This window comes from Camelina sativa, chromosome 19 (genome assembly GCF_000633955.1).
Source record: "Camelina sativa cultivar DH55 chromosome 19, Cs, whole genome shotgun sequence".
Classification (NCBI taxonomy): domain Eukaryota; kingdom Viridiplantae; phylum Streptophyta; class Magnoliopsida; order Brassicales; family Brassicaceae; genus Camelina; species Camelina sativa.
The window spans coordinates 780,418-805,386 of NC_025703.1; the positions used below are offsets into that span (position 1 = coordinate 780,418).

The following is a 24,969-nucleotide window of genomic DNA, read 5'->3' on the forward strand; positions in this document are numbered from 1 at the left end:
TTTAGTTAACGCAGCCATGAAATCGCGGCGGCTGAACGTCTCGGAGGATCCTCGAACCATCCTTGGAAAGCACTCACGATTCCCTACTTCAAACTCAACTAATGCTCTAGAAAACTCAGAAGTACCGGTCCCAATTGATGTCATGATGGACATATTCTCTAGATTATCTGCAAAATCTATAGCCAGATGTAGCTGCGTATCGAAGCTCTGGTTTTCCATACTTAGAATTCCCTATTTCACCGAGTTGTTCCTGACCAAGTCTTCTGCTCGACCGAAGCTATTGTTCGCTTGCGTGAGACACAGAGAGCTGATCGTCTTCTCGACACCTCAGCCTCAACATCCATATGAGAGATCGTCTCGTTTAGCTGCCACTTTTCATATGAAAATTCCCTTCGATGGTATTTGCGATATTATTAGTCCTATCCATGGCCTTGTCTTTGTTCGAGATGTGCAGAAGTTCAAGTTGGTCTCGGTGATATGTAACCCTACCACCAGACAAACCTTAACTTTACCGAAACCAAAGACAAAGACGAGGTTATATATATAGCTATTTGGGTATGATCCGATGGAGAAACAATTCAAGGTACTTTCAATGACCGAAAGAGATGGGATTTCTGTTGAGCATCAAGTTCTAACATTATTAGGAACTAAGAAACTTTCATGGAGCATGATCGAATTGCATACCTCATTTTCCTAGATTTGATGGGATATGCATTAATGGTGTTTTGTATTACCGAGCTTCTGTCGACATATCTTCAGCTATGTCTATGATAGTTTGCTTTGATGTTAAGTCAGAGACGTTCAGCTTTATCAAAGTTATGGAACCTTTCATCAATGCTGTGGCTAGTGGAGCAACTCTGATTAACTACAATGGTAAATTGGGTTTAGTTATGTCGGAAGGGCGTCCTTACATTTGTGGAAGAGATAGACGTTTTGAGATGTGGATACTAAAAGACTCTGATAAACACGAATGGTCCAAGTTTGTTTACGAAATGCCTCCTCGGTGGCAGCGTATAAGCGAACGTAAAGTTTTTCGTTTTATTGGGGTCATTGGTACTACAAATGAAATTGTGTTGTCGTCGAGTCGTCCGCCCGACCGTTGCTATGTTTTATACTACAGTTTGGAGAGGAAAACTTTCAGAGTATTTGAAATCCAAGGGATGGGAGCGATTAAGAGAAATGGGGTTATTATGTTTTTAGACCATGTAGAGGACGTGAGACTTACGTAACACATATTTCAGAATGTGCTTGATGATACAATAATTTTATTAACAACTTTTCATATTAAATTTGTTTTTTATTTTGGTCAAAGTTTTCATATATTACAATATTATATACAATAATAACATCTTCTTTTCATACTAAATTAAATTTGTGTATGATGCATGCGTTTCCTGTCGGATTTACTCCTTGGAAAAAGAATCCTTTAGATGCATGTGTGACATGTGAGGGATCGGTGAATCGCGATGAAGCTATACGTAAAATTCGTCCAAAACTAAATTCCATGCGTGTCACAATATGAGATTTGCCAAAAGTTGCATCATTTATTTATTTTTGCTAAAGTAAAATTACATAAGTATTACCAAAGAGAATTAAATTAACCCCTTACTATTTTTTTTTCTTTTGAATGTAATGTTAAATTAAATTCAAGAAAAATTAACGTTCTCTTTACAATTGATCAGATGTGTTTTGAAACTTAGAAAGTGAAATCAGAGCAGTATATTAAAACTTTTAGAATCCTCTTGTTGCTAGCCAAGAACGTAGAACCCCTTACTATTTTAATTTTATTTTGATGTTTTCAAATGTTTTTTTGTTCCCTCAGTTATGCATCGGATCCTTTGGTTCGCATCAAAGAAAATTATGTATCCGTTTGAACCGAGTACTAAAATCGTTTTTTTATTAGTCAAATCTTACTTGTAAGAATTGTAGTCAAACGATAACCAATTGTTTATTTTAGAGTGATATATATACAAAAGAGTTTTTTAGTGGTGGGTGGTATTGTCAACAACCTATATACATATATACTGTAAATATATACTGTAAAACAACAGTTTCGTTAATTTGAGGATTCATGTGGTTTGGAAGAAGATACATTTCCCAGAGGCGTTGTGAGAAGTCGGACGATCACTAATTCTGGTACCCATGGTCCTTTTTTTTCTTTTTCTTTTCTTTATTTCAATTTTTGGTTTGGTAAGTGTGCTCGAGTGGCATACACATGTCTCTTTTTCATATGTTACGTTGTTGTTGTCGATCGTGACTCTTAAAACCTTTCCAATCACTTTGTTGTACTTAAATAAATAGACATTTAATTTGTATGTTGTAATCACTCTTAAACCTCTTTCTATGTTGTAATAAAGTAAATCATAGAAATATTTATACGTGTTTCATTCGAAATTGTAGCAACAGATCTCAAAGCTCCTCCTCTTGGCCATTTATTCTCGGCGCTTTCTCATGGCGGCAGATCATAATCATTTCGTCACAGAGACCTCTTTCTACAACCGAATCGTTCTGAGTCATCTTTTGCCGGCGAGTCTATGGGAAACTTTACCACATTTCCTCCAGACGTGGCTCCGGAATTACCTCGCCGGAAACATACTCTACTTCATCTCCGGCTTCCTCTGGTGCTTCTACATCTATTATCTTAAACTCAACGTTTACGTTCCCAAAGGTGACTTTTTTTTTTTTTTGAATTTCGATGTTCTGTTTTAAACCTTCGATTATATCGCCTGATGGATTCTGTCATACATGATACATACGTTTCAATTTGACGAGCATTACCCTCTTGCATGCATTCTTACTGTTAATTACTTTCAGTTCTTGTCTTGTAGTACTTCTCATTTGATTAGTAGTCTTTAAACCTTTTTCTTGATCTCTATCGTCGATTATATCGCATGAACGTTTCCTTTTTTTCTTTCTTCTTACTGTTAATTACTTTTAGTTATTGTCTTCTAGTATTTCTCATTTGATTAGTTTTAAAGTCTTTTCTTGATCCCTTTCGATTATATCGCCTAATGGATTCTGTCATACGTTTCAATTTTACGAACGAATTACCCTCTTGCATGGATTCTGACGGTTACTTTCAGTTCTTTTCTTCTTTTCTATTTCTCATTTTTTTTTGTCAATTTCTATTTCTCATTTAGTTAGTCTTAAATTTTAATTTTTTAGTTTTTATTTTCCAAAAAAGGGCCAGGGCTTAAAAACAAGTAAAACTTAGTTATTTCCTTGAAATATTGTGGTTCTTAGTTCTGTTTCTTGTGGGCCGGGGTTTCTTCTATTTTGTGTTCAGATTCCATTCCTACAAGAAAGGCTATGCTTTTGCAAATATATGTGGCAATGAAAGCTATGCCTTGGTACACTCTTCTTCCAGCTGTCTCTGAGTATATGATCGAGCATGGTTGGACCAAATGTTACACTACACTTGACCATTTCAACTGGTTCCTCTGTTTCCTCTACATAGCTCTCTATCTTGTTTTAGTTGAGTTTGGGATTTATTGGGTTCACAAAGAGCTTCATGACAATAAATTTCTCTATAAGCATCTCCATGCGACCCATCACATCTACAACAAGCAAAATACACTCTCTCCATTTGCCGGTAAGTCGTCGTCAAGCTATATGCTTTCAATCTAAACTCATCAAGAATGTTGTATCAATGGTTACTTTGGCTTTTCCAGGGCTCGCATTCCATCCGTTGGACGGGATACTTCAGGCTGTACCGCACGTGATAGCGCTGTTTATAGTGCGGATTCATCTTATAACACATCTGAGTCTTTTGTTCATAGAAGCCATATGGACAGCGAACATCCATGACTGCATCCACGGTAACATCTGGCCTGTAATGGGTGCAGGATACCATACCATACACCACACGACGTACAAGCATAACTATGGTCATTATACCATATGGATGGATTGGATGTTTGGGTCTATTAAGAATCCTCTCTTATTAGAAGAAGACAGTTTCAATAAGGAAACAAAATAAAGAGAATTAATGTCCAAAGTTCACATTTTTTTTCTTCTTCTTCGTTTGTTGGAACTAGAAGGGAAGTTTCCTACTTTCCTTTTTAAAAATTTATTACTCTTTTCTTTTGTATTATAAAAGATGATTTTTTTGTATTTTTTCTTGCATTACAAAAAATAATTTTCTGTATATTTTAATCAGTTAATCTTAGTTATTAAATAAGAATTTAAAATTTTGATGGATAAAATACTATTGATTAATAATTATAAAATATCTTATTATAAATACATAATACACTTATTGCTAAATATTAAATGTTTTTCTTAATTCATGTTTTTAATTCTAAAACATTATCTATCACAATACAGGGATAATAATAAACTTGTAATTAACCTTCTATAATTGCAGGATATATTTTGTTTAATAGGGTTTTTTAAAATCTGAAGGATTTAATAGGTCTATCTTGTTTAAGATCAATTGTGTATATAAATTAGCGGTGTCAAAAGTCAAAACTCTACCAAAAACGATATCACCCAAAAATCTAGCCAGAGGTTTTACAACAGTCATCTTTGAAGTTTCCCAAAATCGTCAAATTTAAATAGGTAGGTGAGGTTTGCTTAAGATATGATGACATGTAAATGAGGCAAAGTTTCCTTTTTTGTCGGTTAAGGTTGAAGAATTTTTGAAAAGCAATAAAATTTTCAAAACACAACAAATTAAATCAAATACCTAAAAATTTACACCCAAAGCATCGAAATTTACAAAACCGCGTGTCCTCTCTCTCTCTCTCTCTCTCTCTCTCTCTCATCCGCCATGAAAGTATAATACACCTTTTCGATAACTCACTTTTATTAGTATATAGTTTCTGCTAAGCACCAAAACAATTTTAAGGCGAGTCGATCAACCAACGTCAGGTATATATATCTTTCTTTCTCGCCCAAAAAAAGAAACTCCTTTATTGCTTTTGACTGGAGAGAGAGTCTCTGGTAATTTTTTCTTCTGTAATTTCATATTAAACACCATTTTTTTTTTTTGCATAAAGGTCGTTCCTTTCACATGGGGGGTCTTTGTAGATATACCAAAAAATATTTATATTGCCCACTCCCACTTGTGTGTGATTAGAATTAGATTGTCTCTGGAGATGTCACTGTTTTGTCTCTCTACTTATCGCTCTTTCCATTACTGTAATGTTGAATTGGGGGTTTCATTCATCTACTAACTACTAGGATGAAGTTTGTTGTCTCTCTCTCTTTTTCTTAATTCTTTCTCTACTTTTCGGACAGTAGAGACTCTTCTTGATTGCTCCTCTTCATCTAATTTTTGAGACTCTTTATAAGTGTTTGTTACACGCAATGGCTCGCTTCAGTTTTCCTTGTTTTCCGAATTTTGGGGGTTTTAATCAGGTTTGTTGATTCTCTCTTGTCAATGATTTTTTGGAAAAAGTTTTTAAATTGGTGGGTTTTGCTTTTGACTCTCTACTTTAGAAATTGATGTGGTTCCGTTAAGGTCGTGTTTGGTTTATTATTCAGTTCCAAATATTTAGGTGAACTTAGAGCCTTTTTGTTGGATCTCATTGTAGATTGTTAGGTCTGCTAATTAGCATATTATCAATTCAGTGGTTCTTGGTTCCAGCCAGATTCGTTTTGGTGGTCATAGTCTTCTTTAGTCATGGTTTGGTTCTAAGCGAGTAAGAATCTCTTTTGAATTTTCTCTGTTCTTCTCTGTTTGTGGTTCTGTGGTTTGAGTTCTTTGTAGATAACTGATATCTTTTGGTGTGAGTCTTGTTTGTTTCCAGATTGATTGATTGAACAGGGGAATAGTTATATTATATCAGGTGGTTAATATAGAAGAAACGTTTCAGGTTTTATGAAAACAAATACTTATGGCATATACAGATTTAGCTTACCAATGTTTGACCTAACCCCATCTCACCGGATTACAGGATTTGTATGATTAGCTGTGAATTGTACAATCAATGATTTGTTACTTGATGGAGTTTAGTTAGCTTAGTAGATATCTTTTCTTCCTTTTGCTTGATTTAAGATAACATCATGTCTTTAGCTTTACACATTGCCGCATTTCTATACCAAACCATTAAAAAACTTTGGATGTTCAATCTAAACTGCTTCTTTAATCAAGTCTTCTTAGGACTGGTTCTTCCATAATCTTGTTCCTTGAGTATTATTAAGTGGTATTCTTTGTACATTCCTGTAAACCTTCTTACCCATTAGAGTGTGTGATTTCTTGGGATGATCTTAGGCTGTGACAAACCGGGGGCCTGAGATTTCACAAACTGCTGACAATTTGGTCTCACCATCTGACATTCCACTCATAGAACCTAATAGTAAAGAGGTACCCCTAATTGTTTATTTTCGCCAACTATTTCTTGGCGAGTCTCACTGGTGTATATCAAACCTTAATCTTGTGTTGCAACGAATACCACAACTTAGACATCGACTTTTTATATATCTCTTGTTTTCACATCATTTTGGTCGTAATGATGAGCTGAATTTAGATATCACTGTAATACAGTAGGTCAATTTTGTTTGAGAGCTCAATAGCTTTTCTAATGAGTTCATGTAACTATTTTGACCCACAGCAGTGATCTCTTGTAGATTCTTTACTTTTCACATACTATAAGTATCTTTCTTGCTTACATTCCATCATTGTGGCTGAATCGAAAAGTACAGAGAGAAAGGAAAATTATTTGATCATGGTGTATTTTATATCTCTAAGCAGCACAGGATGAGAGAGGCACAGCTAGGCGCTCACACTGTGAGGTCCCATGGAATGACTGTTGCAAGGATTCACATGCATGATTGGATCATTCTCGTGCTACTTGTTATTCTCGAGGGCGGACTCCTTATAATCCACCCGTTTTATCGCTTTGTTGGGAAAGATATGATGACTGATCTCAGTTACCCGTTAAAAAGTAACACTGTACCAATTTGGTCTGTCCCGGTAAGCGTCTAATAAGTCAACTTCTAACACTGGCCTCATACATTTTTCACAACATAAATAACATTTCTTTTCATCGGAATGACAGGTATATGCGATGCTGTTGCCTTTGGTAATCTTCATCTTTATCTATTTCCGTCGAAGAGATGTTTATGATCTTCATCACGCTGTGCTAGGTCAGCATTTCTGAAGAGATGTTTATGATCTTCATCTTTATCTATTTCTTTCACATATTTGAACAACAGTAATGTTGGCCTTTCTCCATGTGCAGGTCTCTTATACTCCGTTCTGGTGACAGCAGTACTTACCGATGCAATCAAGAATGCAGTTGGTCGACCACGTCCTGACTTTTTCTGGCGTTGTTTTCCCGATGGCAAAGCTGTAACTATGTCTCCATGTGTTTTACTATTGCGTTATAAATTATTTTCTGCCTCTTGAATCTTGTTTTTTTGCTTCTCAGGTTTATGATATCCTCGGAGATGTTGTATGCCATGGTGATAAAAGCGTCATAAGAGAAGGGCACAAAAGCTTCCCAAGCGGGCACACCTCATGTAAGACTATGTTACTGTTTTCTTTTTCTTTGTCTTCTTGAGCGTTTTAGGCGAAAAGAAAGTTTTGGTTTTATTAAACTGCAGCTTTGATTTGTTTTTGCAGGGTCTTTTGCGGGGTTGGGATTTCTGTCGCTATACTTATCGGGAAAGATTCAAGCGTTTGACGGTAAAGGCCATGTTGCAAAGCTATGCATAGTCATACTCCCTTTGCTATTTGCAGCTCTGGTCGGTATTTCCCGTGTTGATGACTATTGGCATCATTGGACAGACGTCTTTGCAGGAGGCTTGCTAGGTTTGTTTCCACTCTCTACTCAAAAAAGGTCAAAACTTGTTCCCTTTAAACAACATTCAAACCTCATACCATTGTCTGAACTCGCAGGTCTTGTGGTGTCGACGTTCTGTTATCTTCAGTTTTTCCCGCCACCATATCACACCGAAGGTGCAAACGAATTGCAGATTCCATTTGAAAAGATGTATCTTTTATATTGTGAATTGATCATCTAAAGTTTGATATTGTTGTTCTAGGTTGGGGACCATATGCTTACTTCCAAGTGTTGGAAGCTGCGAGAGTGCAAGGTACCGAGAATGGAGCGGTGCAGCAACAACCCCAAGGTGATAACGGTGAAGAAGAAGACGGTGGGTTTATGGGCTTACATTTGGTGGATAATCCGAGTATGAGGAGAGAAGAAGATGTAGAAACTGGTAGAGGCTGAGTAGAAGAAACGCTGAAGCTGGTCTGGTTGTTTATTTTTAGGACACTTTTTCTTGTTCTTTTGATTCTTTTGTTTTGACTACTTTTGCTAGATTTGTGTAAGATAACTAGTAGTCTAGTAACTACAGTCGTTTGGTTTTTGGTTTAAATGGATGGGACCAGTATTAATGGGTCCGGTATTGTTATTGGTTAATGTTCTTTTGACTAGTTCACTCTCTCTTGTATAATCGAAAATCACTTTTTGGTTAAAAACACTAAACATGTGTAAATTGTAACTGTGCATCACTTTTGTTATGGGTCACAATCAAACTCAAATCCGGCATAATTCATTGACAACAAATAACCAAAGAAATAAATAAGTAAAAAAAAAAAATCTCGAATCGTTCCTTCTTGATAACCTTTTTTGTTATTTGTTTCTGTATTTGTTGAGTACTTCCAATTCTCTGATTAAATATTGCATTGAAGTTTCGTGTTCTTTTCTTATGTTTCAAGTGTTGTAACGTCTGATTTCGTATAGATATTAGCATATACATGTTCAAAATTTCGTGGCAAGTAGACACGACACGAGCACGCCAACTTTCTCAATCAAGCCCATTTGTTTTTTCACAAATGTCATGCGTTACCAAAACTTTTTATCACATACCAAAAACGATCCGGTTAATACTTACTATAAGAACCTAAACATACCATCCGAACGTGTAAATGTTTTGTTTATTGTAAAACCAAATAATTGTGTTTGCATTTGAACTGTATATATATATTTGTAATCATATCAATATGTGTTTATGAATTTTATAGTTACAACAAAAATTATGATCGATTGCATATAAAGAATATATAAGATGAAATACTTAAACGCAAATGCAAACGGAAAGAAATTATATTGGATGTGTTGGAGTTTTGACAATTTCTTTGTCTTCGCATATACGTTTAGTAAAGATCTTTAACATATATAGTTTAAACTTTAAACCAAAAACGACTCGTCATATGTCACACAAGTGCATAGTTGCATATTATTAAGTGAATAATTAATCATATAACTATATAATAAGACTAATAATTACAGCTAAGGGGTGACATGTTTAATACTCAATCTTTTGTCAACTCATTATATATATACTACTGTCTCCTCCTAACACAAGAGGCAGAAGGGAAAGAAGAAAAGAGAGAGAAAATGACGATAGCTTTGCTCTTGAACTCGACGATGACGATGGCTAGAACGAGGCAGAATCCAGCGGTTGCGGTATCTTACCCGCCGCCTACTTACTTGGGATCTAGTTTTCCACGTCGTCGTCCTCTTCGAGTTTCGTGTGTTGCCACAAACCCTAGGTGAGTTTTTATCTTTTCAGATCTTCAAATCCTTTTCGTTGATAATATTCTAAATTTTGGCTTTTGCTTTATATTGGTTGATTCCGTGGTATACGTTTAACCCATTGAATGACAATGGAAGTGAAAAGGTGTTGGATGATCATATTATATTTAAATATTTGTCTCATTCGCAAATCCTGTCAAAACCGAATCAAAACGGTAAAAAAAACTGATCAAAAAGTTAACTATTGTTTTTTTTCTATATTGAACTTGGAAGTAATTCAAATAATGAAATGATTGCGAGTTCTAATAAAATTCATATAGACAATCAGTTAATTTGCATTTTTGAAAGGCACAAACCTGATCGAATTAACAATAATCCTAACAATTTAAAAATGTTACAGAGAAACGAGTCACAAGAAGACGTTTCGACCCATAAAAGAAGTACCAAACCAAGTGACACACACAATCACACAAGAGAAGCTCGAGATCTTCAAATCAATGGAACCTTGGGCCCAAGAAAACTTATTACCTTACCTCAAACCCGTTGAAACTTCATGGCAACCACAAGACTTTTTGCCCGAAACCAACGACGAAGACCGGTTCTACGAGCAAGTGAAAGAGCTACGAGATCGAACAAGAGAGATCCCTGACGATTACTTTGTAGTTCTTGTCGGAGACATGATCACCGAAGAAGCATTACCAACTTATCAAACGACTTTGAACACTCTAGACGGCGTCAAGGACGAGACCGGCGGGAGTCTAACACCGTGGGCGGTTTGGGTTAGAGCATGGACAGCAGAGGAGAATCGACACGGTGATTTGTTGAATAAGTATCTTTACTTATCAGGTCGTGTTGATATGCGACATGTTGAAAAGACTATTCAATATCTTATCGGATCCGGCATGGTAACGTTCTCATCATCTCATACTACTAAAAAAATATTGTGGGCAGAAATCGTAAATTATAATTTCTTTGGGGCCTAATTGATAATTTTTATAATTGTTATTCAGGACTCCAAATTTGAGAACAATCCCTACAATGGCTTCATCTACACTTCTTTTCAAGAGAGAGCCACGTTCATCTCCCACGGCAACACGGCGAGGCTAGCCACGACCTACGGCGACACAACGCTCGCCAAAATCTGCGGAACAATCGCGGCGGACGAGAAACGGCACGAGACGGCTTACATACGGATCGTCGAGAAGCTGTTCGAGATCGATCCCGACGGGACCGTACAGGCTCTAGCGAGTATGATGAGGAAGCGGATCACGATGCCGGCTCATCTAATGCACGACGGACGCGAAGACGATCTGTTCGATCATTATGCCGCCGTGGCGCAGAGGATCGGAGTTTATACCGCGACCGATTACGCAGGGATTTTGGAGTTTTTGTTGCGGCGGTGGGAGGTGGAGAAGTTAGGGTCGGGTTTGTCCGGCGAAGGAAGGAGAGCACAGGACTATCTGTGTACCTTGCCGCAGAGGATTAGAAGGTTAGAGGAAAGAGCTAACGATAGAGTCAAACTTGGGTCAAAACCTTCTCTTTCATTCAGCTGGATCTATGGGAGAGAAGTTAAACTATAAAAACGACAAAGCTTGTTGCGTTTTCACTGTACTTGGACTCAAAACAATGTAAAGTAAACTAAATAATAAACGATCTTGCGTTTTAGTGAATCACTGGGTTATATGTTATACGGCCCATGGGCTTGTGTAGTGAGCAAATAAGGAGTGGCATAGACGTAATTAGAAGTGAACCTGAGGGATAGAAGAAAAAGTAACAATTATAGTATTAATCAGTCCGTCCGTGGCTCGATCATCACGCCCAGAGTTTGGTCTTCTTCTTTCACATTTGTCTCTTTCTCACAGTCACAGAGCATAGAAATAATCGAAAACTTTTCTTGTTTCATCTGGGATTCGTTTTGCTTCTGTTCATTGGTTTATTGAGTTTGTTAGAGAAGAAGAAAAGAAAAAATGGCGATGGCTATGGATCGGATCGTCTTCTCCCTTTCATCTTACGTCTATCGTCCTTGTCAAGTTAGGGGATCCAGATCTTCTAGAGTTTTCATGGCTTCTACGATTCGCTCTGCCGCTACGTGAGTTTTATATTTCGAATTTGCAGGCTTATTTATTCCTTTATTAATGCTTTGAATTTGTCCTGATCTGGTGTTTGCTTTTTGAGTATCGATGATAAATCTCCGGTTTTGGTTGATCCAGCTTCCTGTTTTCATCAATTTTTATTCCCAATGCACTCTTGGTTCGTGAAATGATGTATTTGCTTCATTTGTATGTTGAAATCTCTCATTTTCTAACTAAGATTTATCTGCGAGCTTGGTTTTAGATCACAGAGACTCATTTATATGAAAAATGTTTGATTTTGTTAATCTGTACCTTACATGCAAAGGAAAATATTGTCTGTCTACTAAGTAACATTAACAAAATTTGGCTAATTCTCTTCTTCGTTCTGAACGCATGCATGAATTGTTTTTGTGTTTATGACTTTCTTGTTACATGGTTGTTGGCCCATAAGACTACTATGCTAATCAGTTTCTTATTCATTTATTCTCTTGTTTGTTTATCATGTTAAGTAAAAGACTATTGGGTGTTGTTGTTCAGGATTGATGTGTAGCAGCTGCTTACTCTATTTCTTGATTTCTTGCTCAACTCCTATTGAAATTTTGAAACTTTATTTGTTTTTTTTTTTTCTATTACAGAGAGGTTACGAATGGAAGGAAACTGTATATCCCTCCTAGAGAGGTGCATGTCCAAGTTAAACATTCTATGCCGCCAGAAAAGCTGGAGATCTTTAAGTCTTTAGAAGGATGGGCTGATGAAACCCTCTTGACTTATTTAAAACCTGTTGAGAAATCATGGCAGCCGACTGATTTTCTTCCGGAACCTGAGTCGGAAGGATTCTATGACCAAGTCAAGGAGTTGAGAGAAAGGTGTAAGGAACTTCCTGATGACTATTTTGTGGTGCTTGTTGGGGACATGATCACTGAAGAAGCACTTCCTACTTACCAGACCATGTTGAACACCTTGGATGGAGTTAGGGATGAGACCGGAGCAAGTCCTACTCCTTGGGCTATATGGACCAGGGCTTGGACTGCTGAGGAGAATAGACATGGGGATCTTCTTAACAAGTATCTTTATCTTTCTGGTCGAGTAGACATGAGGCAGGTTGAAAAGACAATTCAGTATCTGATTGGTTCTGGAATGGTAAGCTCTGCTAATCGTTGCCTGCTTATTTGATTTGACTGTTAAGATACAATAGGTAGGGGAACAGAAAGAGTAATAAGTTGGAACCGTTTATCAGTCTTTACCTTTTTGGAACTTATCTTGTCATTTCTTAATTGGGCTTGAATTGACGTCACAATGACTATTCGCAAATCATCATCTTAGCAACATACCCATAGTTATGTTTCAAGTTCTGAAGATAGAATTGAAGTGATCCTACTTAGCTGCCACTTTAAATACTTGTACGGTTTTTCATTGTGTATAGCTTTGTTTTACTAATATTCAATGTATGATTGATCGATTTGTGTTATGTTCTTAGGATCCAAAAACTGAAAACAACCCGTACTTGGGTTTCATCTACACATCCTTTCAAGAAAGAGCGACCTTCATCTCTCATGGAAACACTGCCAGGCTAGCGAAAGATCGTGGAGATCTGAAACTTGCGCAGATATGCGGGACCATTGCTGCTGATGAGAAGCGTCATGAGACTGCTTACACCAAGATTGTAGAGAAGCTCTTTGAAATTGACCCTGATGGCACGATCTTGGGTCTGGCTGATATGATGAAGAAAAAGATCTCAATGCCTGCACATTTAATGTATGATGGCCAAGATGATAACCTGTTTGAGCACTTCTCAACCGTTGCCCAGAGGCTTGGTATCTACACAGCCAAGGACTATGCTGATATTCTAGAGTTTCTTGTTGAACGGTGGAATGTGGAGACTTTGTCAGGCCTTTCTAGTGAAGGACACAGGGCCCAGGTAAATTACCTCCATGTGATGAAACCTCCTAGTTTATGAATACTTAGCATGTTCTTGTAGTAGTTTTTAGTCATGGAAACTATATTAGATATACTGTTTAGTATGTTTTGTGTATTTGAAGATCTGATCAGGACCTGAACTTTGAATTCTGACTTGATCATTGCCTTTGACAGGACTTTGTCTGCGGACTACCTACAAGAATCCGCAAAATTGAAGAGAGAGCTCAAGGAAGAGCCAAAGAAGCAGCCAAAAACATACCATTCAGCTGGATTTTTGGTAGAAATATCAGGGCTTAAGAAGTTTAGTACACAATTCTCTTTCGAATTATCCCAAGTAAGCCATAAAGGTCTTCACCAACCATCTCATTCTCACCAATGAAGGACCAGTTTTAAGACCACGAAAGTTCATTTGAATATGTTTTGTTTTATACGGAACATTGTAGATAAAAGTTATGTGGTTAGGTAATGTTTCTTGTTTGAATCAGTCAAGACCAGAGAAAAATGTTTGAGTGTTCTCTTAGTGATAATGTTGGTTTACCAAGAACTTACGACTTTGCTTTACCTTTTTGATTCTATTTTTGTTGTATCAGTTTAAATAATGGTGTTCTCTCTTACAGTAGTAAAGCTTCCGTTTCTTAATGTCAAATCATTTTGTTCCTATTAAAAGTTGCGAAAGTCCGATTTCTTTTATTGGTCTAGATAACTTGGGTAGACATTGTTCCATGACTATCATTAGCTAAAGTTTTCTTATGCAAGACGGTATATATGTAGAATCATCAACAAAGTAATCAACCAATTTAATTCTTCAATACATATAAACCTTGAAAAACAGATCAAACTAACATTTGATACAAGACAAACTCTCTTCTCTCAAACAAAATCACTACAAGAAGTCATTCTTTCTTCAAACTTGGAAGTCACTCTGAACCTTACCAGTCCTCTTCATAGCAACTCCATTACCATCACCTTCGACATAAGCATAGTACTTCAAGAAGAAGGCGAGAACAAGAACGATCCACTCAAGGCAAAAGATCACAACACAGAGCCCGCCAGCTAGTTTCAAGATCATAGACGCTTCTTTCTCACGGACATAAGAGTTAAGGCTCTCGAGGAAGTTGGAAGTGTTGGTGAAGAAAAGAACAGAGACTGAGCCTTGGAAAATGGCTGTAAGGACAGTAGTGATCATGTGAGCTGCGTACCACCGGTTCTTGCCATAAGATACGGCTGCACAGCCAGAGACGGCGGCTGCGATTGTGGTGGCGTGGAGGAGGATGAGGAAGAAACCGCAGAGTGAAGGGATTAAACGGAGAGAGAGAGTGAGGAAGATGCAGCTTGAGGATGCACCAAGGAGGACGTAGTTTGAGAAGAGGAAGAGTTTATGGGTGTAGAAGCTAGATTCTTGTGGCTGAGGAATTAAACCCATGATGATGTTGGATTTATCTGATTCGGATTGTTAAAATTTTTGGATTTTGAGATCGACAAGAAGAAGAAGATAGCTAGTGAGTAGTGAGTTATGAATCGGTAACATCGGAGTGGGATGATATATAAAGAGAAATTTAAACGGTCGGATTTTTCCAAATATGACCGTTGGGGTTTACAGAAGTCAGTAGGCCTGGGCACTAATACCCGTTACCCGTATTCGACCCGTTACTCGGCTCGTATCCGTCCCGAAAAAAGGTACCCGCAGCTTTAGGGTCGAGTAAAGAGTATTATAATTATATTACCCGTGAGTAAGGGACGATTATAGAGTATTGGTTTAGTTTTCAATATCCGTCCTGTTACTCGTCCCTTTATCCGTTTTGTTATCCGACCCGTAAATACCCTTTAATATTTTGTATTATTATTATTTATTATTAATTTATAAATATATTATAGAGTTAAAGTTAAAGTCTAAATTCAATTTAGTCCAATTGGACGCCCAATTGAATTAATATTTTATTTTTCTTTTTAAGTTTGTAATTTTCGAATTTTTGGACCTATATGTTGCATACATTTATGAATTTTTCCTTTTTCGGATTTTGGAATATGAAATTATTATTGCGATTATTGATAATTTTTTTTATCGGATATTCATTTTTCTGGGCAAGGGTAAAGGGTTGGGTATTTAAAGGGTCAACTATTTTTTTCTGGGTACCCGTTATTTAAGGATCGAATACGAATAATTTTTTTCTATTACCCGTTAGAGTCAGATCGGATAAAGGGTATGAGAAAATTCAAGGGTATCCGTCTCGTGCCCTGGCCTAGAAGTCAGGTGTAGGATAGATCACGGATAGAGTGTGAGTTGGTGTTGCGTAACGGCTAGTGTTTTGCTTTTACTTTTTGTTCAGAACAAGACTGGCAGGCCCAATGGGCCAGATTGGGTTCTTGTTTGTCCAATACAAGGATCAGATATGTTAAGTTGGGTTTAGAATCATTTTGGTAGTCTTTGCTTGCTTAAAACAGTTTTCATTAGTTTGCAACGTATTGAAATTCGGGGTCAGCGTCGTATTAAAGGAAGTGCCACAGTCTCCTGGTATGCCACATGTAGGTTAAGCCACCCTTTATTATACAAATGATGTACAAGGTATATATAGGGTGATACACACGGGTTTTGCTATATAGTAATTACAAAGAGATCCCTAATATATATTCTCCTTTACACCATATTTTCTCATTTCACTATCCTGTCCCCCATATTCCATGGGGTCAGAAACAGAAAGAAGACTTTGACTGATGAGGATTTGCTTCCACTGCCTGCCAAATAAGGGTTTGGAAGAATTTATTTAACAGCGTAATGTGCTTCATTTCATACAAACCTCCAAACAACGATGGCTGTCTTCTCTTCCACTCAATCGCATCAACTGTTCTTAAATTTCCGGGGAGAGGAATTGCGTTATAGCTTCGTGAGCCACCTCATTGATGCCTTGGAAAGGAATGGGATAAACATCTTCGTAGACAGATACGAGCTGAGAGGCAAAGACCTTAAAAATCTCTTTGTAAGGCTTCAAGAGTCGAAGATCGCGCTGGCCATCTTCTCTACCAGGTCTATACTATTCATTCTTTCACACTCTTGACGATTATCCAATATCTTCTTCACTGAACCAGAAGATTCAAGGAACATATATAAATCATCTTGTATTAATTATAGGTATGCAGAGTCGCCGTGGTGTATGGATGAGTTGGTTACTATGAAGAAACTTGCGGATCAAGGAAAGCTCCTAGTCATTCCAATCTTCTACAACGTAGAGCCAGAAGACATCAGAAAACAGACAGGTGAGTTTGGTGAAAAATTCTGGACTCTCGCGAAAGGATCTACTGGAGATGAGATAAAGAAATGGAAAGAAGCCTTGGAATGTATTTCCGACAAGATGGGTTTGTCATTGGGAGGCAAGAGGTACTTTAAGCGCACACTCACTCCATCCATCTTCTTCTTTTCCCTCTAATTAAAACCAAAGATAGTTATGTTCTCTCTGTAATTTTCCTGAAAATGTTGAAGTATGTTTTTTAATTTATGTGAAGTATGTTGTTCTTTCTTGGCAGCTATGAAGCCGATTTTATCAAGGAGATTGTCAAGGAAGTTCAGAGAGTTATAGCAGCAATTGGAACTGAGGACGAAGTGAATCATTTTGGGGGAAAAAACAAAAAGAATCGCAAATGCAATTTCCCACGTGAGCTTACCGTTTTCAAGAGGATCAAAACCAAAAAGATAAAGTTTTGATGTAATATTAATGTTCTGCAATTTATGTCTGGATAGTGAGTCTTTTATCTATTAAAGGTTCTATTTTTTATTCTCTATGTTGCTGTTTAAGTTCAGATCGATCTTGGGAATACCTGTGACTCAAGAAGAACCTCTCACTTTTCAAATGATTATCAATTTATCCCTAATACATATTAAAATCTACAACTTTATCTTGTTTTTTGAATCTATTGAAAAATCATAATAAAAATAAAAATATGTTTATAAAAAATAATAAACAACTCTTGATCTTATATCATTAGGAAGCAAGCAATAAGTTTTTGTTTGCTCCGCTAAATTGAACCGACTCAATCCACCCGAACCAAATACTCTATGAAAGATCGAATTGAAACTTAATGACCGTTTCAATACAATTGAAACAGAGTAAAGCTTAGATGAAACCATAACTGCAGAAAGAAGAAAAACTGAATTCTTCGTCTTCTGTTTACACTCAGATTGAAAGAAGAAGAAGACGGATTCGAGTCAAGATTTCTAGTTCTGCTTCAGAAAAATCAAAGATCATGTTACCTAACAAACCAATTATGACATCTCCAGAGCAACACAGCTTTGACGAAACTCGATGGGTAATCGATGTTCGGAAACCTCTCGACGCAGAGCTTGAAGAACACGATCTCGAACAAGTCACAGTCAGCATTTTCAATGTTCCTAAAGCATTAATGTGTAGCCATCCAGATAAATACACACCTCACCGGGTTTCAATCGGACCTTATCACTGTCTAAGACCAGAGCTTCACGAAATGGAGAGGTATAAACTAATGATCGCGAGAAAAATTCGAAACCAATGTAGTAGCTCTTTCAGGTTTCATGATCTTGTAGAGAAATTACAATCCATGGAGGTTAAGATTCGAGCTTGTTATCATAAGTATATCGCGTTTAACGGAGAGACTCTGTTGTGGATCATGGCGGTAGATTCGTCGTTCTTGATCGAGTTTCTCAAGATTTACAGTTTTAAAAAGGTGGAGACTTTGATTAACAGAGTTGGGCATAACGAGATTCTTAGAGATATAATGATGATTGAGAATCAAATCCCTCTTTTCGTTTTGAGGAGAACACTCGAGTTTCAAAACCCTCTTGATTCGATCGAATCAGCTGATGATCTCCTGGTCTCTGTTCTTACGGGATTATGCAGAGATCTCTCTCCTCTAGTTATCAGTTTCGACGATCATGAGATTTTAAAGGCTCAGCTTCATGAGTGTAATCATATCTTAGACTTCTTGTATCAGATGATCGTTCCCAGAATCGAAGAAGAAGAAGAAGAAGTCGAGGAAGAAGAAAACAGAGCATGCGACAATGGCGGAAACAGAGCAGTTAGGTTTTTGGGAGAGATTAAGCAACAATTCAAAAGGGTTTTCGCGTCTCAAACTGCGGATCTAATCTTGAGATTCCCCTGGAGAATCATATCAAATCTTCCTGGCTTCATGGCTCTGAAACTCTCAGCTGATTATCTCTTCACAAGACAAGAACGCGAAGCAGCAACAACTTCATCATCATCGGTTTCGGATCAGGATATCGAAAAGCCTCCTCTTGTGGAAGAACTCGCAATACCATCAGTCTCCGATCTCCACAAAGCCGGAGTTAGATTCAAAGCAACAACAAACGGTAACGTTTCAACTGTATCATTCGATTCAAACTCGGGTCACTTTCACCTCCCTGTTATAAACCTAGACATCAACACAGAAACAGTTCTTAGAAACCTCGTCGCTTACGAAGCTTCAAACACTTCAGGACCACTAGTGTTCACTCGTTACACAGAGCTCATTAACGGAATAATCGATTCGGAAGAAGACGTTAGGTTGCTTAGAGAACAAGGCGTGCTTGTGAGCCGTCTCAAGAGTGATAAAGAAGCTGCAGAGATGTGGAATGGTATGAGCAAGTCTGTGAGGTTGACCAAAGTTGTGTTTTTGGATAAGACTATTGAGGATGTTAACCGTTATTATACCGGACGGTGGAAGGTGAAGATTGGAAGATTGGTTGAGGTTTATGTTTACGGTTCTTGGCAGATTCTTGCGTTTTTGGCGGCGGTTTTGTTGTTGATGTTGGTTTCTTTGCAACTGTTCTCGATGGTGTTTGGCACCTTACTTCGGTTTAGAACCGGTTAGGTTTTGGGTTTGGTTCGATTTCGATTTCGATTTTGATTTCTATTTCACTTGGTTTGGTTTGTTTCGGTTTATGTTGAACCATATTAAAATTGATTTTGGTTGAAGCAATTTGTAACAAAAAGTTCTTTTTTTTTAATTGCAATAAAGATCTGAACTTGAGAGAGAGAGAGAGAGAGAGAGAGAGAGAGAGAGAGAGAGAGTAGGGTTTTGGGTTTAGAATCAGAAACTGCTGCTGAAGAAAATGTTGAGATCCCTTTTTTGGAGATCGCAAAATGCGACTCGGAACCTCGCCGTGACTCGATTCTCGAAGAAGAAGACCCAGACTCCATCGCTAAACTCCATTTCCAGATTCTCATACCTCGAGTCGTCTGGAAATGCTTCTACTCGAAACATCAGGTTCTTCTCCGGGAGCCCTCCTACGGAAGAGAACCCAGTCTCGTTACCCACGGATGAGATGCCAATCTCGTCAGCCGCAGAGCTTACTCTTGAAAAATCGAATCTTTCCGATTTGGGTGTTGCAGAAAGTGGTGATTTTGATGTAAATGGTGGTCTCTCTGTTGAAGCCATTGGTGGTGTTGGTGAAGATGGAGATTCAGAGATTGTTGCGATTGAAGCTTCTGAAGATGGATCCGTTGTAGAAAAGGGGGATTCTCAGGTTAGCGAGGTGTACCAATTTGATGACGAAAAGTTAGAATCTGTCCTGTCTCTGTTACGGAGTGATGAGGAATCTTTGGAGGTTGGTCTTAAGGCGCTTAATGTAGACTTGCACTTAGATTTTGTGGTAAGAGTGTTTGAATCCCCAGGAATTTCAGGTAAGAATCTGATTAGGTTTTTGAAATGGGCAACTGAGAAAGAAGAGATTACTGTTACCACCTCGCTTGTGGAATCTATTCTTGTAGCTATTACTAGTGATACACGTAGAATGGATGCTTATAGTTTGTGGGATTTGGTTAAGGAGATTGGTGAGAAGGAGAATAGTTGTGTTTTGAATTTGGAGATATTGAATGAATTGATTGCCTTGTTTGGGAAAATTGGTAAATCCAAAGCTGCTTTTGATGTGTTTACTAAAACCGAAGAGTTTGGCTTTACTCCGAATGCGAAAACATATTATTTGACATTGGAGGCGCTTTGTAAGCGGTCGTTTATGGTTTGGGCATGCTCTGTATGTGAGAAAATGCTTGAGAGTGGTGTGTTGCCAGAGGGAGAACAGATCGGTAACATCATAACTTGGTTTTGTAAGGAAGGGAAGGCTGAAGAGGCTTACTCAGTTTACGAATTGGCCAAGACGAAAGAGAAATTCCCTCCTCCTAGATCTGTGGCTACTCTGATAAGTGCTCTTTCTAAGAACGATGGGACTATTACGTTTGCTCAGGAGCTGTTGGGTGATTTGTCTGGAGAAGCTAGGCGACAAGGGATAAAACCATTTTCTGATGTTCTCCATAGTTTATGCAGGATGAGAAATGTTAAAGACGCTAAATCTTTGCTTTTGGATATGATTTCTAAAGGGCCTGCTCCTGGGAATGCGGTTTTCAATTTGATTGTCCATGCTTATTCGAAATCTGGAGATCTGGATGAAGCTAAAGAGGTTTTGAAGTTGATGGAGAGTAGAGGTTTGAAACCAGATGTGTACACATACACTGTCATCATTAGCGGTTATGCTAAAGGAGGGCTGATGAGCGAAGCTCAAGAGATTCTCGCAGAGGCGAAGAAGAAGCATAAGAAGCTTAGTCCTGTGACATATCACGCACTTATCCGAGGTTATTGCAAGATTGAAGAATATGACGAAGCTCTGGAACTTTTGAAAGAAATGGATCGTTTTGGGGTGCAGCCTAATGGTGATGAGTACAATAAGCTGATACAATCATTTTGCCTGAAAGCTTTGGATTGGAAAAAAGCAGAGATGCTGTTTGAGGAGATGAAGCAGAAAGGCTTGCACTTGAATGCGATTACTCAGGGGCTTATAAGGGCAGTTAAAGAGATGGAATCTGAAGCCAAGGTAACGGAAAATGGAAACTTACTTGCTGCAGCATAAAATTTCGATCCGATACTTGTCAAAGTTCTAACATTGTGGACTAGCTTTTGAAGATGTTTTTCTTGGTTTGAAATCCCGGAAGATACCTGGTTTGTTCTTTTGTTACTGGAATCAATCTTTTGTACTCCAGTATTCCCCAATAAGCCTTTACAGTGTTCAATCAAGATTTTTTTTTTATAGCTTTCAAGAAGTGATTCAGTTTACCATGGTCATTGTTCTGTTTGTATTTGGTTTTCTAGTAAGATAGCATCTTTTGATTTTAGCTCAGATTTAGTTTCGGTTTCAAATTTTGAGTTGAGAAAATTGATCTTCATGTTCAAAGTTCATACTTTCAAACTCTATAAGACCAACTAATACAAACACAAAAACGTATCATTGTTAATAATAATACCTTGGAGTATTTAAATTAAATATAAAATATATGAAGCTTATGAAAAATTAATGATTCAATGCTGTTATAACAAAAACAATAATAAAAAATACAGATTTGTTATAAAAAAAATCAGGAAATTCTAACGACCACTTTATTCTTCTTGCCTGCAGAAAGAACAAGACCTTTCCCTTCAACAATATCTTCTTCTTCAACTCTCTTATTCTCATCATCCACTCTCTCATTGTTCATATAAAACCCACCTTGCTTCAACATTCTCCTCGCAGCAGATTTGCTCTCAAACAAACCCGCAGAAACCGATAGATCCACAATAGATGAACCCGAGACTCGATCAATAGACAGTGAGCAAGAAGGTATATCCTCTGCTATTCTCTCAATCAAGTTCCAATCAAGCTTTGTCTCAGCTCCTGGTCTTAAAGCTTCTGTTGCTTTTATGGCTTCCTTCAAACCCTCTTCACCATGTACAAATCTGGTTACTTCTTCAGCGAGTTTGATTTGGGCAGTGTTAGGAACATACCCGGGTTTGCTCATTTGATCTTCTAAGATCTTTATATCATCCAAACTCAGAAAAGTTAGGGTCTTTAAGAAACGTATCACATCAACGTCTGGAACTGAGAAGAAGTACTGATAGAACTTATAAGGCGATAGCATCGAAGGAGAGAGCCAGATTGCTCCATCTTCTGATTTCCCGAATTTCGTCCCGTCGTTTTTCAATAGGAGAGGAAACGTTAGCCCGTAAGCTGCTTCTTCTGTTTGGAGAATCTTCCTGATCAAATCAGTTCCAGCTGTTATATTCCCCCATTGATCACTGCCACCTATCTGAACATTGATCCCTTCGTTCTTGAACAGGTGAAGAAAATCATAGGCTTGCAACAACTGATAAGTGAACTCGGTGTAGCTCATACCTTGTTCTGATTCTAATCTCTTCTTAACACTCTCCTTTGCCATCATAGTACCAACCCTAGCAAACCTACCGACTTTATTCAAAAATTCGAGCATTGTCATATCTTTCCACCAGTCATAGTTATTAAGAATCATATAAGAGCTGCTGGAACTTGGATTACTACCAAGAATCTTGATAATGATTTTTTTAATCCCCGCAATGTTTTTCTCCAGTGTATCAGCGTCAAGCTCAGGTCTTTCGAGGCTTTTACCAGATGGATCACCAACCCGTCCCGTGGCACCACCAATTAAACCAACGGCTTGATGTCCACATCTTTGGAACCAAGAAAGCACAATGATACCAAGTAGATTACCCAAGTGTAAACTCTCAGCAGTCGGATCAAATCCGCAGTAGACCCTTAGAGGAGTTACTTTAGGATCAGAACAAGCAGACCTGAGATTATTGCTAGTGATTGACTCGAGGAGTCCTCTTTCTTCAAGTATATCGACTACATTAGGGCGAGAAACAGCTTGACTTACTGTCTCAGGAGATGAAGTAGATTGAACTGAGCACTTAGCAGAGGAGAACAGAGGAGTAGTAGAAGTGGAGTAAAAGTGAGGAACTTGGACCCTTCTGAAGAAAGTGGAGGAGGATATCTCAGTAAAAACAAGTAAAGAAGCGACACGTAAGGGAGATGATAAGCTCCTGGAACAAATAGGCAAGATACTCCTTGAAGCAAGAGTCATTCCTGTTGCATATGCCATAAATTTATACGCTTGAGCCTTTCCTGACTAGCCAAGCTGGTAACTACAACTGCAAACTAAATAGAAACACAAATTAGCTGAAAAGAAACAGAGAAATTACTGATCTTTACAAGAGTTAATAGCCAAACTGCTGATTCCAAACCCAAAAATTCTCAGGCAGGCAATTTGACAAACACCTTATGGGCATTGTATCATATTATTGTCCCCATAAACATAGTAACGAGTTGATCTCCAAAAATGGGAGCTTCAAACAGAATTATAAAGGAATCCAACAAATTTTACACCAAACTATAAAGGAATCCCCATTATTGCATCGAAACAGACCCAGAGAAACTAGCTACTTGGAGATAACAATCCCAACTTCAGCGAAATTACAACACACCTAAATGGATACACATTTAAACTTCGAGAAGATGATTAAGTGAAAGAGCTTACTTTGGTTTGCAGCTCCCGGGAATGGAATTTGTTTTCGACCTTTGCTTCTTCCACAGATCAATTTGCTTCAGATTATTCGAAACAAGATAGAGAACCTTAAAGTCTCTGGTTTATTTAATAACCGGCATCAAATTTGATTTTAATCGGTTAAGATACAAAACCGAGATCTATAAAACCCAATTAACTAATCCTCTCTTTCGGATTTGAGTTAGGGTTTGTTAAAATTGAGGTAAAAAATTTTAGATTACAACTCAAAGTTTTGGGTATAAAGAAGCCAAAACAAGATAAACCAAAGAATCTCAAGTTTAATTTCATAAAACCGGACTAAGTTTGGTTAACAAAACCGGTCTCCTTAAAACCCAGTAAAGAGCACCACCGTCTTAAGACTTTCTGAAGAAACCAACTACATAAAACAAAAACCCTTCCGAACAAATTTTTATTATTGGAGCGAATCAATGGTTTGGGGTCTCTTTCCCGTTGATCCACTTTCAGGTGTTGTTCTCCGTTAGAATTCTATTGGCTTTCTAGTGAACGAGTTTGATATTTTTCCTGTTAAAATTTTTCATCTTTACGAACATTTTGCTCCATTAATTGCAGTTCTAAAACTATCCTATGAACTTGGAATCACTATTTCAGTGAAATTTGTCATCAGCTTTAGTTTTTAGTTGTTTGTTCACCATTTTAGCAACTGTTTTCTGATGAATGTGTCAGCGAAAACCCCAAATTTATTCTGGGTTTATGCTTGAGAAGTGCGTTTGTGTTAGCTTTGGTCTTGCTTTTAGAAAATTTCTTGTTTTGTAACCTTATTCGTTGTAAAATGGTTTGAATCTATGTGTATCAGGTGAAGATAAATACTATATCTTTACAAAGGGGATTTACAAGATTGGCCGAAAGGGTATTGATACAGATTCTTCAATATTTTAAAACTTTCATTAGTCTTCTTCTTGCTCGTGTTCTGTGCCCTCATCATGGGGGTTTTTGTTTCTCTGTAGGATGTGATATAATTATCAATAAGGATAAGGGGGTATCTAGGATCCACGCAGAGTTAACTTTTGATGCAACAACTGTTTCAACCTCTCGGAGGAACAAGTCTTCTGATGAAACCTCCTCATTTGTTATCCGTGTCAAAGATTGTTCAAAGTATGGGAC

At 37.7% G+C, this 24,969-nt stretch overlaps 10 protein-coding genes and 1 pseudogene across 16 annotated transcripts in view; 9 read left to right on the plus strand and 2 right to left on the minus strand.

Annotated features, from left to right (window-relative positions):
* Nucleotides 17–1,229, plus strand: LOC109130761 (annotated as a pseudogene).
* On the plus strand, nt 2,335–3,979 carry LOC104763877 (putative Delta(7)-sterol-C5(6)-desaturase 2). The gene is made up of 3 exons (XM_019240770.1): nt 2,335–2,668; nt 3,287–3,592; nt 3,672–3,979. Exons 1-3 carry the CDS (start codon nt 2,452–2,454, stop codon nt 3,977–3,979), a joined length of 831 nt encoding a protein of 276 aa, XP_019096315.1. The 5' UTR covers nt 2,335–2,451.
* Nucleotides 4,734–8,433, plus strand: LOC104763878 (putative lipid phosphate phosphatase 3, chloroplastic). 5 transcript variants are annotated; one of them, XM_010487276.2, is made up of 9 exons: nt 4,734–4,872; nt 6,218–6,310; nt 6,698–6,919; nt 7,005–7,092; nt 7,188–7,297; nt 7,377–7,467; nt 7,571–7,759; nt 7,847–7,906; nt 7,993–8,433. In XM_010487276.2, exons 3-9 carry the CDS (start codon nt 6,704–6,706, stop codon nt 8,178–8,180), a joined length of 942 nt encoding a protein of 313 aa, XP_010485578.1. In that variant the 5' UTR covers nt 4,734–4,872; nt 6,218–6,310; nt 6,698–6,703; the 3' UTR covers nt 8,181–8,433. The 5 variants fall into 5 exon arrangements, with proteins under 5 accessions (XP_010485578.1, XP_010485579.1, XP_010485580.1 ...); XM_010487274.2 differs by lacking the exon at nt 4,734–4,872 and adding an exon at nt 5,022–5,361; XM_010487277.2 differs by lacking the exon at nt 6,218–6,310.
* Nucleotides 9,333–11,161, plus strand: LOC104763879 (stearoyl-[acyl-carrier-protein] 9-desaturase 2, chloroplastic-like). Its single transcript, XM_010487279.2, has 3 exons — nt 9,333–9,508; nt 9,892–10,396; nt 10,502–11,161. Exons 1-3 carry the CDS (start codon nt 9,354–9,356, stop codon nt 11,069–11,071), a joined length of 1,230 nt encoding a protein of 409 aa, XP_010485581.1. The 5' UTR covers nt 9,333–9,353; the 3' UTR covers nt 11,072–11,161.
* On the plus strand, nt 11,289–14,126 carry LOC104763880 (stearoyl-[acyl-carrier-protein] 9-desaturase 5, chloroplastic). The gene is made up of 4 exons (XM_010487280.2): nt 11,289–11,580; nt 12,199–12,703; nt 13,041–13,481; nt 13,655–14,126. The coding sequence occupies exons 1-4, from the start codon at nt 11,459–11,461 to the stop codon at nt 13,775–13,777; spliced, it is 1,191 nt and encodes a 396-aa protein (XP_010485582.1). The 5' UTR covers nt 11,289–11,458; the 3' UTR covers nt 13,778–14,126.
* Nucleotides 14,213–15,000, minus strand: LOC104763881. The gene has a single exon (XM_010487281.2). The coding sequence runs from the start codon at nt 14,901–14,903 to the stop codon at nt 14,385–14,387; it is 519 nt and encodes a 172-aa protein (XP_010485583.1). The 5' UTR covers nt 14,904–15,000; the 3' UTR covers nt 14,213–14,384.
* Nucleotides 16,277–17,177, plus strand: LOC104767302 (disease resistance protein RPS4-like). Its single transcript, XM_010491344.1, has 3 exons — nt 16,277–16,502; nt 16,608–16,853; nt 17,000–17,177. Exons 1-3 carry the CDS (start codon nt 16,288–16,290, stop codon nt 17,175–17,177), a joined length of 639 nt encoding a protein of 212 aa, XP_010489646.1. The 5' UTR covers nt 16,277–16,287.
* On the plus strand, nt 17,717–19,315 carry LOC104767303 (putative UPF0481 protein At3g02645). The gene has a single exon (XM_010491346.1). The coding sequence runs from the start codon at nt 17,717–17,719 to the stop codon at nt 19,313–19,315; it is 1,599 nt and encodes a 532-aa protein (XP_010489648.1).
* Nucleotides 19,452–21,614, plus strand: LOC104763882 (pentatricopeptide repeat-containing protein At3g02650, mitochondrial-like). The gene has a single exon (XM_010487283.1). The coding sequence runs from the start codon at nt 19,557–19,559 to the stop codon at nt 21,345–21,347; it is 1,791 nt and encodes a 596-aa protein (XP_010485585.1). The 5' UTR covers nt 19,452–19,556; the 3' UTR covers nt 21,348–21,614.
* Nucleotides 21,779–23,928, minus strand: LOC104763883 (tyrosine--tRNA ligase, chloroplastic/mitochondrial-like). 2 transcript variants are annotated; one of them, XM_010487284.2, is made up of 2 exons: nt 23,821–23,928; nt 21,779–23,441 (listed from the first exon to the last, which is right to left on the minus strand). In XM_010487284.2, the coding sequence occupies exon 2, from the start codon at nt 23,383–23,385 to the stop codon at nt 21,850–21,852; it is 1,536 nt and encodes a 511-aa protein (XP_010485586.1). In that variant the 5' UTR covers nt 23,386–23,441; nt 23,821–23,928; the 3' UTR covers nt 21,779–21,849. The 2 variants fall into 2 exon arrangements, with proteins under 2 accessions (XP_010485586.1, XP_010485587.1); XM_010487285.2 differs by having other exon boundaries at nt 21,779–23,434; nt 23,821–23,899.
* The window catches only part of LOC104763884 (nijmegen breakage syndrome 1 protein), a 3,624-nt gene continuing 2,876 nt past the window's right edge, over nt 24,222–24,969 (plus strand). Inside the window, exons 1-3 of one of the 2 annotated variants that reach the window (XM_019241324.1) lie at nt 24,222–24,312; nt 24,662–24,715; nt 24,813–24,950. In XM_019241324.1, the coding sequence (XP_019096869.1) occupies nt 24,276–24,312; nt 24,662–24,715; nt 24,813–24,950 (229 nt within the window). In that variant the 5' untranslated portion in view covers nt 24,222–24,275. The remainder of the gene's footprint in view (nt 24,313–24,661; nt 24,716–24,812; nt 24,951–24,969) is intronic. The other variant, XM_010487286.2, reaches the window with a different exon arrangement.